The sequence below is a fragment of the Suricata suricatta genome, chromosome X, assembly GCF_006229205.1.
Source record: "Suricata suricatta isolate VVHF042 chromosome X, meerkat_22Aug2017_6uvM2_HiC, whole genome shotgun sequence".
Classification (NCBI taxonomy): Eukaryota; Metazoa; Chordata; class Mammalia; order Carnivora; family Herpestidae; genus Suricata; species Suricata suricatta.
In genome coordinates this window covers 38,975,401-38,991,241 of record NC_043717.1, presented here as the reverse complement: position 1 = coordinate 38,991,241, position 15,841 = coordinate 38,975,401, and the positions used below count along the sequence as shown (strand labels likewise).

General features: G+C 40.0%; 1 protein-coding gene across 3 annotated transcripts in view; it reads right to left on the bottom strand.

Moving 5' to 3' along the window:
• JADE3 (jade family PHD finger 3) overlaps positions 1–15,841 on the bottom strand; it is a 159,527-nt gene that overhangs the window by 21,267 nt on the left and 122,419 nt on the right. For all 3 annotated transcript variants that reach the window (XM_029930225.1, XM_029930224.1, XM_029930226.1), the window contains 2 exons: positions 13,632–13,822; positions 4,698–4,909 (listed from right to left, as the gene is read on the bottom strand). In XM_029930225.1, the coding sequence (XP_029786085.1) occupies positions 4,698–4,909; positions 13,632–13,822 (403 nt within the window). The remainder of the gene's footprint in view (positions 1–4,697; positions 4,910–13,631; positions 13,823–15,841) is intronic.

Here is a 15,841-nt window from a genome sequence, read left to right as displayed (position 1 = left end):
ACTGGTTCATAAAAAGCACTCAGCAAATCATAGCAATTACTTGCTTGGGTTGAAGAAAAAGGGACTTGTGAATGAATCCTGAATTGAATAGAGTATTAGACTAATCACAATACTCAATGAGTTCTAGAAGCTGCTTCAAATCCTTCATGGAATGAAGTGAGACACATAAATGAACTACTGGTGGGGGAGGGGGAACTGGTTTGCAAAACATTCTAGATTTCCTTTTTACTACCTCCAATCTCACTTGGCCACCCTTCCCCTCTTTACTGCTCTAACTCTCACCATTAAGAACTAAACCTGGGGCCTCCTGGCTCCCCATGTGGCCTGGCCAACTTTGCACCGCTGACTGACTCACCATGGCAGCTTCGAAGATCTGTGCCTATCCCAGGACCCCAGGAGGTTCACCCACAGCTTGGATTCAGGTTTCAACAGTCACTATCGTGTTACCCCTCAATTGGCTCCTCTCCCAAACTCTCTCTATCCAGCTTCCAGAGCCAAAAGTCCTGGACTTGTTATTAGCTTCTACTTCCTTTCATCCACTGTCCTTGGGGCACACCAGTCCTTTCTACAGAGTGGCCCTTAGGCTCTGACCTTCCTCTCCATCCCCACCACAACTGTTCCACCCAAGCCCTTATCATGTTATGCCTGAATTGATTTACTCCTGAATTCTCTTCCACCCCTTCCACCCCCTTCACACCTTCAATCTTTCTTCTATTTGGCTGCCATATTCTTCTTACTAAAACAAAGATTTCATACCATCGCACAGCAACAAACCCTCTAGAAATTCCTTCTGTTCTCACTCCCAGTCATCTAAACTATGGTTGGCAAACTACTACTTGAGGCCTGTTTTGTTAAGGCCAACAAGCTAAGAATCGTTTTCATATTTTTAGAGCAATGTTTCTTTTTAAAAGAATATGTAACAGAGACTGTATGTGGCCCTCAAAGTCTAAAATATTTGCCATATGGCCCTTTAAAGAAAAAGTCTGCTGGCCCCCAATCTAAAGCCGGATGCTCCTCACCGCACTTCTCAGGTCACAGAGCCCCTTGCATCTTCTCCACTTCTTGGCCCTTGCCCTCTACTCCACACAGTTTCCCTCAGCATGTATGTGGTTAGCATCATGTATTCTTCCCTACTTCAGCTGTTAGGTTTTATCTCCTCAGTGAATCTGTAAGGTCACGGTGTGTGTGTGTGTGTGTGTGTGTGTGTGTGTGTGTGTGTGTGTGTGTGTAGGTCTTTTATCATCAGTTTATCTGGAATGCTTTCTATGCAGAGATCGAATAGGTGGTTTGGTAGAACAAATTAATTTAGGTCAAGAACTGAGGCTGAATTCCAAGCAGGCTGCCCTTAAAACAGCAGGACATTATTTTATAAGGTTCTTAACCTTTAGAGCTTTTCTTTCTCTGAGGTCCAGAATGTTTGCTAGGAAATGAAAACAAGTCTCCGCCCTACACAAGAGCCTCTTTCGGACCAGCAAAAGAAAAACAAGTGGTTCTAGGAATCCCATTTATCCTGGTCCTTTTATTGCGCAGAAAATCATTTACTGGGCCCTTATATACATTTATTCATGGTCATAGGATCATAGAGGCTTGTATTTCATAGCAGTTGCTCTCAAGTTTTTCTAGACCACAAAACGATGAAGGGTGGATTCTCCTCAGAAAATTGCACATGTGCACACACAAATGTTTTACATATAATTTCAGGGGGTTAGTAAACTCAGTGTCAAAGGTATATATGATAGAAATAAAAACTATGAGCATAAACTTCAGGCAAATTAATTTAGGCCCTGGTTTGGGTGTTCAATACCTGGGCTAAAAGCCAAAAAATGGAACATACAAAGGGACTTGGAATGGTCCCAATGTTCACATTTTTAAAGTTAAAATCTCAGGTTTTTGATGTAAACCTCTCTTCTAAAGTACTGATGCAAGTGTATTATAGTCACAGAGGAGCAAACACTTGACATAATATGGTGTCAGTAAAGAAGAAAAATTATGTTAATAAACACAGATGTCAACAACATGTCCCTGATTCTATTAAGGAGTAAACCAAATCCTCCAAATCATTTTAAGTCACTTTTCAGTCAACAGAGGGAGCTCTAACATAAGTTCTCTTTAGAATTCAAGTGAACATCCTCACTTTGGAAGAATCTCTTTTACGTGAAACTTTATGTGACACCACATTTGGCTTTAATACATACAGCTTATATCCTGCAAGGCCTGGCCAAGTGTTATTGTCATCACTTTCTATGTGAGGAAAGGGCATCATTTATAGTCATTACCGGATATATTTTCAAAACAGATGAAATAACCTTGGAGGAGAATTATTAAGGTACATTCCGTTTTTTAGTCAAAGAATCCAAAAATAACTCCTCAGTATTTGTCCCAACTGTGAAGGATAAATACAGAAAATATATACAGATGACCTTTGTACTATTTTCCCTTCAAGCCTACTACAGATCCACAATCATTTATCTGAAAACCCTTGGGTGTGAAATATCAGGAAATTCAGAACTGGTCAAATCTTAGTAAAGTAGTAAGTTCATACATGGTATATTACCTAACTCCCAATGGGGCCAGGGGCAGTACTGTATTCTCAAATACATTAATATTTCTCTAGAAAACTGTAAATTTATGGAAAACAGGAAAAACAGTATAAATAGCCTCATATTGGGTGAATTCTAGTATTGACTTAAATCAGTTCTGGTGCTAAACTTAAGCAACACCTAGCCGTTTTCAGAGCTTTTAAAATTTTTGGAACTACAGAGAAAGGACTGTGGACCTGTACTATCAGATACTTACATTCATACTTAAACGATATTTCCCTCTCTCACTAAAGGTGTGACATAAATGCCAGTAACTGGTAGAGTGAAGATAAATTTTGAAATGAACTCTTTTCAAGGAAACAAGTAAAATGAAGAAAAAGACCCAGCTGGGTAACAGAATAATTCTGAGTATCTTCTAATGCAGAGGGTTAGGTTAGCTGGCCCAGGCAATTAAAATAAACTCTTAAGCCCTGGTTTTTCTTGATCTCCTGTGTTACCTAATCTATCTACCTACCTACATATGTGTCTGTCTACCTACCTACCTATCTTCCTTCCTTCCCTCCTTCTTTCCTTTCCTTCATTTATTTTTATTTTAAGTAACCACACGCCCAACATGGAGCTTGAACTCATAATGCCGAGATCAAGAGTCATATGCTCTACCAACTGAGCCGGCCAGGCGCCCCACTGTGTAATTTACTCTTTTTAGTCATTTTGTAGCCAGAGTGATCTTTCTAAAATACAACTCATAGCCTTCAGGGTTGACAGGACAAAACCAAAGTTCCTTAGTTTGTCAGCAAGGGCCTGTCAGTCATGGCCCTTGTATCCCTCTGTGCTCTCACTCTCCATCCTCCCCTACTGCATCCCACCACTTTCTGCAGTTCTGAACAGCTCAGAGTTGCCTCTGATACACTTTGCCCACTCCCACTACCCTGCCTGAATGTGTTCTCCTCTCTGCCTGAACATGCACTGTTGTTTTAGGTGGCTTTTAGATTCAGCTTGGATGCCACTTCTCGGAAGGTGTCCTTGATTTCCATCCCTCCTATGCACTTACACAGCAGCATGGACTTCTGTCTACAAAAACACCTGGAATATTGTGCTAAGTGGGAAGTTTCCATGTAGCCCCGACACCAGGCTCTGATCACTCTGGGACCAAAGGCCATGTCTGCCTCTTCGCCACTGACTGCGTCTTCAGCATGTGGCACAAGTCCTGGCACATGGATGGTGCTGCATACCTATTTGCTAGATAAATTAATGAAATCAGTGAAATACACAACAGGTTCAGAAGAGTGAAAAATCAATTAGGGTAGGGGCATTCAATAAAGGACTTAAACTAGATCTTGGAAGATACATACATTTTTCATAGATGGAGGTGGGAGGAGGCATTTTAAATTGGGGCATGGATGAAACATGGGAGACAGGACAGTGTCAGGAATAGTCATTACTGCCACCTAAGTAATCTTATTTTGATGGAGCATAGGGCTTATGGGAAGAAGAAAAGGAAAGAGCTGAAAAGAATGTTGATATCATCATAATCATCATCAGTAATTAATTAAAAAGGCATTATGGTAGAAGGAGGGCAAATAACTGTCAACCAGCTATAAGAGCTTGGGTAAAGTCATTTCATTTCTCCTGGTATTATCTCTAAAATTGAGGAGTGGGCCAGTTTTGTACAGTCCTAAAATTCTATGATCTTTAGAGGTGTACTGGACTCAGCTTCCTGGGAGTTCTACATCAGTACCGGAGGAGGCTGGCGGTGCTAGCCAAAAGAGTCTGCACTTCCAGCTGTAGGAAGTGTAAACTCATCAAGGTTACTGATCAGGTAACAGGGACTCCAAAGCAGAGGACAGACTCCCGGGTAGCAGCAACGAGACTCCCCAGGGGACCATAAAAGTATCAAACAAGGCAATCTCAACAGCACAGGTATGAGGGGACACAATGAAGATCTGGGTTTAGCCCCCTGGGGTGAAGTTAGTAAGTCAGTCAGTCGCCTTGGGGATCATAAGTATTGTTTCTAAAGGAATTAATGAAGAACAGCCAGGCCAAATCTTTGCTTTCCCCCTTAAATGCAAACTGCTACCCAGATATGGGTGCTGGAGACCATCACTGATCTTCAGAAAGGCTGGCCGTGAGGAGGTGGTGGTCTCCACACTCACTAACCTGATGCACACAGATGTTACACTTATCACAGAACACCATATCATTCCCTTCTTCACTGTCTGGAGACCGGCACACATCACAGATCACATCTTCATCATACTCTATGCCTAGCCCTTCCTCTGTCTCAATAGCATGGTTCATATTTTCATGGCAATGGCGTTCCAGGACTTCTACTGTCTTTTCCATAAGATTCTCATCAACTGGCCCACAACCTGCACAGAAATACAAAAAATCAATCAACCCATCAGTCAGCTGTCATTCCCAAATCACCTACTGTGAGCCCGGTGCAAGGATGGAGGGATTCTAAAAGATAAAACCATCTCTTCCCTGATCTAAAATAACCAGATTTCAAAGACTCTTTTACTAGAGCTATTCTAATATTTATGTGTCATCACATATTAGTGTCTGATACATGAAAGGAAAAATACATTTTACCACATTCCTTGTAAGATGTATTACGGACTCTTTCAATTTTCTGTCTACATCCTAACCAGTATCCTCCTAATTCTGTTTTCTCTTATTCCCACTGAGGGAGAACGTTTTTACTGAGCTTTGTAATTTTGAATAGTTCAATTTATAGCATAATAAGATAGTTAGGATCACACAGCTATTTGCCCATCTAATGATTAATGAGGAAATTTTCATATAAAACAGTATTGTCATAAAAGAAAATTCTAGGTGCTGTAAATATCATTATACATATGAACCATTTTGTTTTTCAAGCCTTTAGAAATATCTAATAATATTTTCTAATGGCAAACTATATATATAAAATAAACCTATTATCATCCAAAGGTCTAGCTGTAATTTCTGAAATTACCTTTTTTCCCCCCTCTTGATTCCTTTTCCTTCTATACCTTTAATTTTTTTTAGTCTTCCCAACTTAGTAAACCCAACTAGAAGATTCACATGGTGGAGTGGCAGTGATTAAATATATTTCTTTTTGGGGGACTAGTAAAATTGTGCGAGCACATATATATTTAACAGCTTGTAAACTCAAAGAATTCTGACAATGATTTAAAACAAATTTACCCAAGTATTCCACTTCATTTGTAATAAAAGATATACTACGAAACTGTGGAATTCCATATAAACAACCATTTTAGTGTCATAGCTACTTATGAAAGCAAAAACCACCTAGGTAGTAGGTTTCATTTTTCCAGCCAAGACAAGTCACACATTTTGTTCCCCTAGAGTGGAGGAGGGTATTCCACTTGACCCCGTACTGGTTACGTAAACTTTGACAAGTTATTTATCCTCTTCAGGGCTTAGTTTCCTTATCTATAAAATAAGGACCATAATAAAAACTCACTGATTTCTTGTGAGGCTGAGATGAGGTAATGTTTGTACATTGCTTAGTATAGTGCCTGGTATGTAGTAAGCACTCAATTTTTAACATTTCTTAATCCGAACCAAAAAATATGCTTCATTTAGTGTTGTTTTTAAACATTTAAGCTTTTAGAAGCCTCACTACAATATCATTTACTCTAAAGAATAAAACTTGAGGGGAAAGTGGCAAGATGGCGAAGAAGTAGGGAGCTCTGTAATCTCCACCTGCCCACAACTATCAAACTGAAAAGAATCAACTCTTGCCATCCAGATATATCTTCCTTATCTCATTCTTATCTCTCCCCTCTGCAGGTTTTATGCTCTCAGACTGTCCTTTATCTTTGGATGTTCCTGTCTCCCTGCATTCCTTTGTTCTTTTCCTGTCCTTTCTTTTCTTTTATTTTTTTCTTTCTCCTTTTGATTTCATGGTTTATTTGATTTGTGTGTGTGTTTGCGTGTTTTTGCTCCCTGTGTGTTCGTCTGTGTGTTTTCCTTTTCAGGGCTACCTCAAGAAACAAGCCAAAGCACACATGGTGGAGAGTCCCAAATATCACTGAGTAGGGAAATAAATTAGAGACATAACAAGAGAAACCGAGAGATACCGTTCAAAGAACACCTCCTTAAACAACAGGCTCTGGACAAAGGGCCTCCTTTAATAGAGCAATACTAACAGGTGCACAGTGCAGAATGAGCTTTTAAAACTGACTAGACAGAAAGCTAGCCAAAAATGACGAAAAAAAAAAAACTCTCCTCTAAAGAAATTCCAGGAAGAAATCACAGTGACAGAACGGCTCAAAACATAACTGAACAAGAATTTAGAACAACTGTCATAAAATTAATTGCTGGAATTGAAAAAAACCATCAGAGAAGCTATTGATACAAAGACGAGGAACCTTCAAAATAGCTGCGACAAGTTAAAAAAGGCTATAAATGAGGTGCATAATAAAATGGAGGCTGCCACCACACGGACCGAAGAAGCAGAGAGGAGAATAGATGAATTAGAAGACATAGTTATAGCAAGAGAGAAAGCCGAAAAAAAGAGAGAGAAATTGATACAGGAGCACAAAAGGAGAAATCGAGACCTGAGTGATACAACCAAACGGAACAATATCCGTAACATAGGAGTTCCTGAAGAGGAAGAAAGAAAAAAAGGTCCTGAATGTGTGCTGGATCAAATTATACCCCAAAACTTCTCCAATCTGGGGAAAGAAAAATACATTGAAATTCAAGAGGCACATCAAACTCCCCTAAGACATAACTTGAATTGACCTTTGGCACGACATATCATAGTGAAATTGGCAAAATATAAAGACAAAGAGAGAATTCTGAAAGCAGCTAGGGATAAAAGGGCCCTAACATACAAAGGGAAACCTATCAGATTGGTTACAGACCTATCTACTGAAAGTTGGCAGACCAGAAAGGAATGGCAGGACATCTTCAATATGATGAACAGGAAAAATACGCAGCCAAGAATCCTTTATCCAGTGAGCCTGTCATTCAAAATAGAGAGATAAAGGTATTCCCAAATAAACAAAAATTGAGAGAATTCATCACCACCAAACCAGCCCTACAAGATATCCTAAGAGGGGCTCTATGTGGGAAATGTAGCAAGGAATAAAAGACACCAGAGACATCAATGCAAACATGAACTCTACAGAGAACACAATGAATCTAAACTCATATTTTTCAATAACAACACTGAATGTAAATGTACTGAATGCTCCAATCAAACGACACAGGGTAGCAGAATGGATAAAACAACAAAATCCATCTATTTGAGGTCTACAAGAGACTCACCTTAGACCTGAAGACACCTTCAGATTGAAAGTAAGGGGATGGAAAAATATCTATCATGTGACTGGACGTCAAAGGAAAGCCGGAGAAGCCATACTTATATTGGATAAACTGGACTTTAAAGTAAAGGCAGTAACAAAAGATGAAAAAGGACATTATATAATAATTACAGGGTCTCTCCATCAGGAAGAGCTAACAATTATAAACCTCTATGCACCGAATTCGGGAGCACCCAAATACATAAAACAATTAATCACAAACAGAAACAATCTTATTGATAAGAACGTGCTGATTCTAGGGAACTTTAATAGTTCACTTACAGCAATGGATAGGTCAACCACACAGAAAAATCACTAAAGAAACAATGGACCTGAACGGCACACTAGAACAGATGGAATTAATAGATAATATTTAGAACTCTGCATCTTGAGGCTAGGGAATTCACTTTCTTCTCAAGTGCACACGGCACATTCTCCTAGATCACATACTGCATCATAAAACAGCCCTCCATAAATAAAAACAAACTGAGTTCATACCCTGCACACTTTCAGATCACAATGCTATGAAACTTGAATTCAATCACAGGAAGAAGTCTAGAAAACCTCCAAAAATGTGGAGGTTAAAAACCACCCTACTAAGAATGATTGGGCCAATCAGGCAATTAGAGAAGAAATTAAAAAATATATGGAAACAAATGAAAATGAAAATACAACAATCCAAACTCTCTGGGACACAGCAAAGGCAGTCCTAAGGGGAAAGTTTATTGCAATCCAGGCCTATTTCAACAATCTAGAAAAAGTGCAAATTCAAAATCTAACAGAGCACCTGAGGAAACTAGAAAGAGAGTAGCAAGAGCACCCCAAACCCAGCAGAAGAAGAGAATAATAACGACCAGGTCAGAAATAAACAATATAGAATCCAAAAATACAATTGAACAGATCAATGAAACTAAGAGTTGGTTTTTTGAAAAAATAAACAAAATTGATAAACCTCTAGCTCCTCAGAAAGAAAAGAGAGAATACCCAAATAGACAAAATCATAAATGAAAATGGATCTATTACAACTGATCTTTCAGAAATACAGCAATCATTAGAGATTATTATGAAAAGTTATATGCCAGCAAACTGGACAACACAGAAGAAATGGACAAATTCCTAAATGTGCATGCACTGCCAAAATTCAAACGGGAAGAGATAGAAAGCATGAACAGACCAATAACCAGTGAAGAAATCGAATCAGTTATCAAAAATCTCCCAACAAATAAAAGCCCAGGGCCAGATGTCTTCCCAGGGGAATTCTACCAGACATTTAAAGCAGAGTTAACACCCATTCTTCTCATGTTATTCCAAAAAATACCATATGTTTCCACTAATAGGTCTAACAAGAGAAACCTAACAGGGGACCATGGGAAGGGGAAAGGGGGGGAAAAGAGTTGGGGAGAGGGAGTGAGGCAAATCATGAGAGACTTTGAATGCTGAGAACAAAGTGAGGGCTGAAGAGGTAGTGGGGAAGGGGGATGATGGTCACAGAGTGGGGGCGCTTGTGGGGAAGAGCACTGGTTGTTATATGAAAACCAACCTGGTAATAAACTATTGAAAAAAAAATAGAAATAGAAGGAAGACTTTGGACTCCTACAAAGCCAGCATCACTTTGATTCCCAAACCATACAGAGACCTAACAAAAAAAGAGAACTACAGGCCAATATCCTTAATGAATTCAGATGCAAAAATACTCAACAAGATACTAGCAAATCGAATTCAACAGCACATAAAAAGAATTATCCATCATGATCAAGTGGGATTTATTCCTGGGCTATAGGGCTGGTTCAATATTCACAAATCCACCAATGTGCTACGTCACATTAACAAAATAAAAGATAAAAACCATGTGATCCTGTCGATAGATGCAGAAAAAGCATTTGACAAAGTACAGCATCCTTTCTTAATAAAAACCCTCGAGAAAGTCGGGATAGAAGGAACTTACCTAAACATTATAAAAGCCATTTATGAAAAGCCCATAGCTAATGTTATCCTCAATGGGGAAAAACTGAGAGCTTTCCCCCTGAGATCAGGAACATGACAGGGATGTCCACTCTCTCCACTGTTGTTTAACATAGTGCTGGAAGTCCTAGCATCAGCAATCAGACAACAAATGGAAATAAAAGGCATCAGAATCAGCAAAGAAGCAGTCAAACTTTCCCTTTTCACAGATGACATGATACTCTACATGGAAAACCCAATTGACTCCACCAAATGCCTTCTAGAACTGATCCATGAATTCAGTAAAGTTGCAGGGTACAAAATCAATGTACAGAAATTGGTTGCATTTTTATACACCAAAAATGAAGCAACAGAAAGAGAAACCAAGAAACGGATCCCTTTCACAATTGCATGAAAAACCATAAAATACCTAGGACCAAAGATGTCAAAGACCTGTTCGGTGAAAACTATAGAAAGCTTATGAAAGAAATTGGAGAAGACACAAAGAAATGTAAAAATATTCCATGCTCATGCATTGGAAGAATAAACATTGTTAAAATGTCATTATTACACAAAGCAATCTACACATTTCAATGCAGTCCCAATCAAAATTGTACCAGCATTTTTCTCAACGCTACAACAAACTATCCTAAAATTCGTATGGAACCACAAAAGACCCCGAATAGCCAAAGTAATATTGAAGAAGAAAACCAAAATGGGAGGCATCACAATCCCAGACTTCAGCCTCTACTACAAAGTTGTCATCATCAAGACAGTATGGTATTGGCACAAAAACAGACACACAGACCAAAGGAATAGATAGAATAGAGAGCCCAGAACTGGACCCACAAATGTATGGCCAATTAATCTTTGACAAAGCGAGAAAGTATCCAATGGAAAAAAGACAGCCTCTTTAGCAGGTGGTGCTGGGAGAACTGGACAGCAATATGCAGAAGAATGAAACTAGATCACTTTCTTACACCACACTCAAAAATAAACTCAAAATGGATGAAGGACCTGAATGTGAGACAGGAAACCATCAAAACCCTGAGGAGAAAGCAGGAAACAGTCTCCTTGACCTTAATCGCAGCAATTTCCTACTAGACACATCCCCACCAAAGGCAAGAGAATCAAAAATAAACATGAACTATTGGGACCTCATCAAGATAAAAAGCTTCTGCACGGCAAAGGAAACAATCGAGAAAACTAACAGGCAACCGACAGAATGGGAAAAGATAGTGGCAAATGGCATATCAGATAAAGGGCTAATATCCAAAATATACAAGGAACTCACTAAACTCCACACCCGAAAAATGAATAATCCAGTGAAGAAATGGGCAGAAGACATGAACAGACACTTCTCCACAGAGGACATCCAGATGGCCAACAGACACATGAAACGATGCTCAGCATCACTCATCAGGGAAATACAAATCAAAACCACACTGAGATACCACCTCACACTGGTCAGAGTGGCTAAAATGAACAAATCAAGAGACTACAGATGCTGGCAAGGATGTGGAGAAACGGGAACCCTCCTACATGGTTGGTGGGAATGTAAACTGGTACAGCTGCTCTGGAAAACAGTGTGGAGGTTCCTCAAAAAACTATCCATAGAACTCCCCTATGACCCAGCAATAGCACTGCTGGGGATCTACCCAAGGGATACAGAAGTGCTGATGCACAGGGGCACATGTACCCCAGTGTTCATAGTGGCACTTTCAACAATAGCCAAATCATGGAAAGAGTCTAAATGTCCATCACCTGATGAATGGATCAAGAAGATGTGGTTTATCTATGCAATGGACTACTACATGGCAATGAGAAAGAATGAAATCTGGCCATTTGTAGCAAAGTAGATGGACCTCGAGGGTGTGATGCTAAGTGAAATAAGTCAGGCAGAGAAAGACAGATAACATTTGTTTTCACTCAGGTCTAACAGGAGAAACCTAACAGGGGACCATGGGAAGGGGAAAGGGGGAAAGAGTTAGGGAGAGGGAGGGAGGAAAATCATGAGACTCTTGAATACTGAAAACAAACTGAAGGCTGAAGCGGGAGGGGGGCAGGGGAAAGGGGTTGATGGTCATGGAGGGGGGCACTTGTGGAGAAAAGCACTGGGTGTTATATGGAAACCAACTTGGTAATAATCTATTAAAAAAAAAGAATAAAACTTGAGATAAGGTCAATCCTCTTAAAATTCTTCCAAGCCTAAATGCAATGTGGTGTCTTGGATGGGATCCTGGAACAGAAAAAGGCCATTAGTGGAAAAACTGATGAAATTCCAGTAAAGTCTAGAATTCAGTTAATAGCAACAGACCTGTCTTGGTTCCTTAGCTTTGACAAATACACTGTGTCAAGTGAGATGTTATTAACACTAGGGGAAACTGAAACTGTGTGAGGGGTACACAGCAACTGTATTTGATGTACAACTTTTCTGTAAATCTAAAACTATTCTAAAATTTTTAAAAAGTCATTAAAAAAATCATCCAAAGGGAATTAAATAACTGCAAAATACCAAAGGGACTTCGTCATCAGGTGGTGTCACATCAAAGGCAGGCCTGTAATGATCATCATGTATATGGATGTTATATGGTTCCTAAGTTCAACTGCATACTCAGCCATGAAGCCACTTGACTAAACTCTCATGCTCTGAGTTTCCCCCTCGGTCAGTCTTTCATTCTCTTCCCTTTGTGGTTCTCTGCCTAAATTGATACTCATTCTCTCCTTTTAGAAGGCAGAGCAAGAGAAGACATACAATAAAAAGTTTTAAAAAGCAAGAAGTACTGGTTACTGACAGAATAACTACCACCATCTGCCAAACTGGATTTAATGATTTTAAGTTTATATTCACATGCATCCAGATGCCAACCCCAAAACAAATTTTAAAAAAAAGGGAGGGAAGGAATAAAAGGAAAACCACGGATTCTTGTTGGACTAACAATGAACAAATGTGATTCAAGCAAAAATGCAATCAAATATATGCTTTACTGTATTGTCCACAGAGACTTAAATAAAACCACCCACAGAATTGCATAGGACCATTTGGACCTATACACTGCTCAGATTGAAGACTGGTCAAAGAGCTGTGTGTAAGAATAAAGTGAGTTTTCTGTCAGCCTAGCATTTCCCAGCATTGCCAGTATGGAACTGTATGGCATACCATTACTTACTTTAAAACTATTATTATGTTTACTTCCAAGTTTTTTTTGTTTGCTTACCTTTGCTTAATTTAATTTTATTTTCTGAGAACTGCATGACAACTTCAGAACTCATTAAAGGTAGTGAGAAGGCTAAGAACTGCTTTGGGGATGTTTTGTCCTAAACCTGCCATTCTCTTTCCAGGAGGAAGTGACAAGCCTAGCATTAAGGCACACTGGACACAGTCACCTGTCAGGTGCAGTGGTGCTGCCTAATGCTGAAGTTAGAGCTTCTTTCCATCCAGCAGAGACAGCAGAGATGCAGCCCCTGGTTCTGCCCACTGATCAGAGTACTTTTCAGGGCTGAGGCAGGAACCAGCTTCAGAATCCTCAACTAGGAGTCCAATTAGCCATGAGCACTCTCACAATAAGAACTGGAAAACAATCTTCTAAAACGTACATGGCATCCCTGATCAGTGCTATTCACCATGAACAAGGAATAAAAGGTCAGACTGAAATGTTATTGTTATTTATGCATTTCAAGAAATGCCTCATTAAGGTAAGAACAAAGAGAAAAATAAATGAAAAGGCCAGAAAAGAAGCCACAAGATGAAAGCAAGTTAAATGGTCCTGACAACTTAAAAAAAATTCATGAGTCAAGTAAGGAATAACTTAGTTGTGAGAAGAGAACTTACCCATTTCTGTGAGGTCTTCATTGAGTTCCTGGAGCCAGAAGATGTCCATGTCGTCTAGGTCATAGCGACACACAGATGCCGCCAACTCCGTGATGTTGATGTAGCCAGGTTCTGTGGTTTCTGAGCTGGAGCAGTGGATGTACTTCCGGGGCCGAATAAACAGAACCTCCTTTGCTTTCTCAGCTATAATCCTAGAAAAGTGAAAGAAAGGTACTGGTAACAGTCAACAAATGACAGATTCTAGGCACTGATTGGGTGGGACCAACTGCACTCAGGCCATACAGTGGAGTTGAAAGTTCTCCCTTTCTAGAAAGTAAATGGTCCTACAAATTCAGTTTCGCATTCGGCCATGAACATTCTGACTGCTAATGAAATATTTCATTTACCCTCATTGCTCCTGGGTCTGTATCATCATTCGTTCTAATACAATGTTGAACTGTGTGTTCTTGGTGCAATAGCTACCACGTTTGGTAGAAGGGGAAACTGAGGAAGCGGTGATTCTTCCAAAGGCACAGCAGATTCCATACCAAAGATATATTTCAGCCAAAGTCATGATTTTCTGCCATGGAAGCAATACTAGATGGTGGTAAAGAGTACAGAGTAGAGACTGGGGCGCCTGGGTGGCTCAGTTAGTTAAGTGTCCAACTCTTGATTTCAGCTCAGGTCATGATCTCATGGTTTTTGAGATCGAGCCCTGCATCAATCAACACAGAGCCTGCTTGGGACTCTCTCCCTCTCTCTCTCTGCCCCTTCCCTCCCACCTCTCTCTCAAAATAAATAAACTTGAAAAAAAAGAGTACAGGCTACAGACTCACACAAGCCTGTTTTTTTCTGGCACTTACTCACACAGTGATCTTGGGGAACTACTTAATTTCTTTTTTAAAAATTTTTAAAGTTTTACTTATTTTGATAGGGAGAGAGGGAGAGCATGAATCGGGGAGGGGCAGAGAGAGGGGGAGAGAGAGAATCTTAAGGAGGCTCCATATGGTCAGTGCAGAACCTGTTGTGGGGCTTGGACTCAGCAACCCAGAGATCATGACCTGAGCTAAAATCACATCAGCTGCTTAACCGACTGAGCCACCCACGTACCCCAGGAACTACTTAGTTTCAATAAGGTTTAGTTTTCTTAGCTAAAAACTAAGGACAATAGTCATAAATTATGATAAAATAATATTAAACTTGTAGGGCTACTATGACATACAAAATAAATATATAAAATGCTTAGCATAGTATATAGTAAAAATAGATGTTTAATAATGTTTTTATTATATTTATTATTTTCACTACTTATGTAGATGAGGTGAAGCCTAAAGGCCACGGACTTACACAAACTCAGACATTTCCTAGCCATAAATGATAGTGACCATGAGTGTGAGGCAGGGTAACATGATGGGATGATAGATTCCTGTTCCTCCATCAACTTCTCCAGCAGGCCTGAGCAAACCCTCATTTCCTCTCACCCCTCCCGACACTTAGGAGCCCAAGCCAAGGAAACCAAGCAAGGGAAGAAATAGAAGCTTCTAACCAAATGACTTACTCTATAGTCAATGTTTTAGATATACGTGAAGCATCAGAAAATCTAAATGAGGAAATCTGGATTCTTATTCCTTGGCAATTTTAGTTTATTTTTTTAAGTAGGCTAGATACACAGTGTGGAGCCCAACATAGGGCTTGAACTCAAGATGCTGAGATTGCTGAGATCAAGAAAGACCTAAGCTGAGATCAACAGCCAGACACTTAATAGACTAAGCCACCCATGCACCCTTCCTGGGCAATTAAAAAATTTTTTAATGTTTGTTTATTTTTGAGAGAGAGACAGAGACAGACAGACAGACAGACAGGCAGAGAGAGACTGAGACACAGAATCCGAGGCAGGCTCCAGGCTGTCAGCAGAGCCTGATGTAGGACTTGAACCGATGAACTGCGAGATCATGACCTGAGCTGAAGTCAGATATTTAACCGACTGAGCCACCCAGGTGCTCCATTCCCTGGCAGTTTTAAATTTTTTTTAAATGTTTTATTTATTTTTGATACAGAGAGAGACAGAGTATGAGAGGGGGAGGGTCAGAGAGAGAGGGAGACACAGAACCGGAAGCAGGCTCCAGGCTCTGAGCTAGCTGTCAGCACAGAGCCTGACGCGGGGCTCGAACCCACGAACGTGAGATCTGACCTGAGCCGAAGCCGGAGGCTTAACCGACTGAGCCACCCAG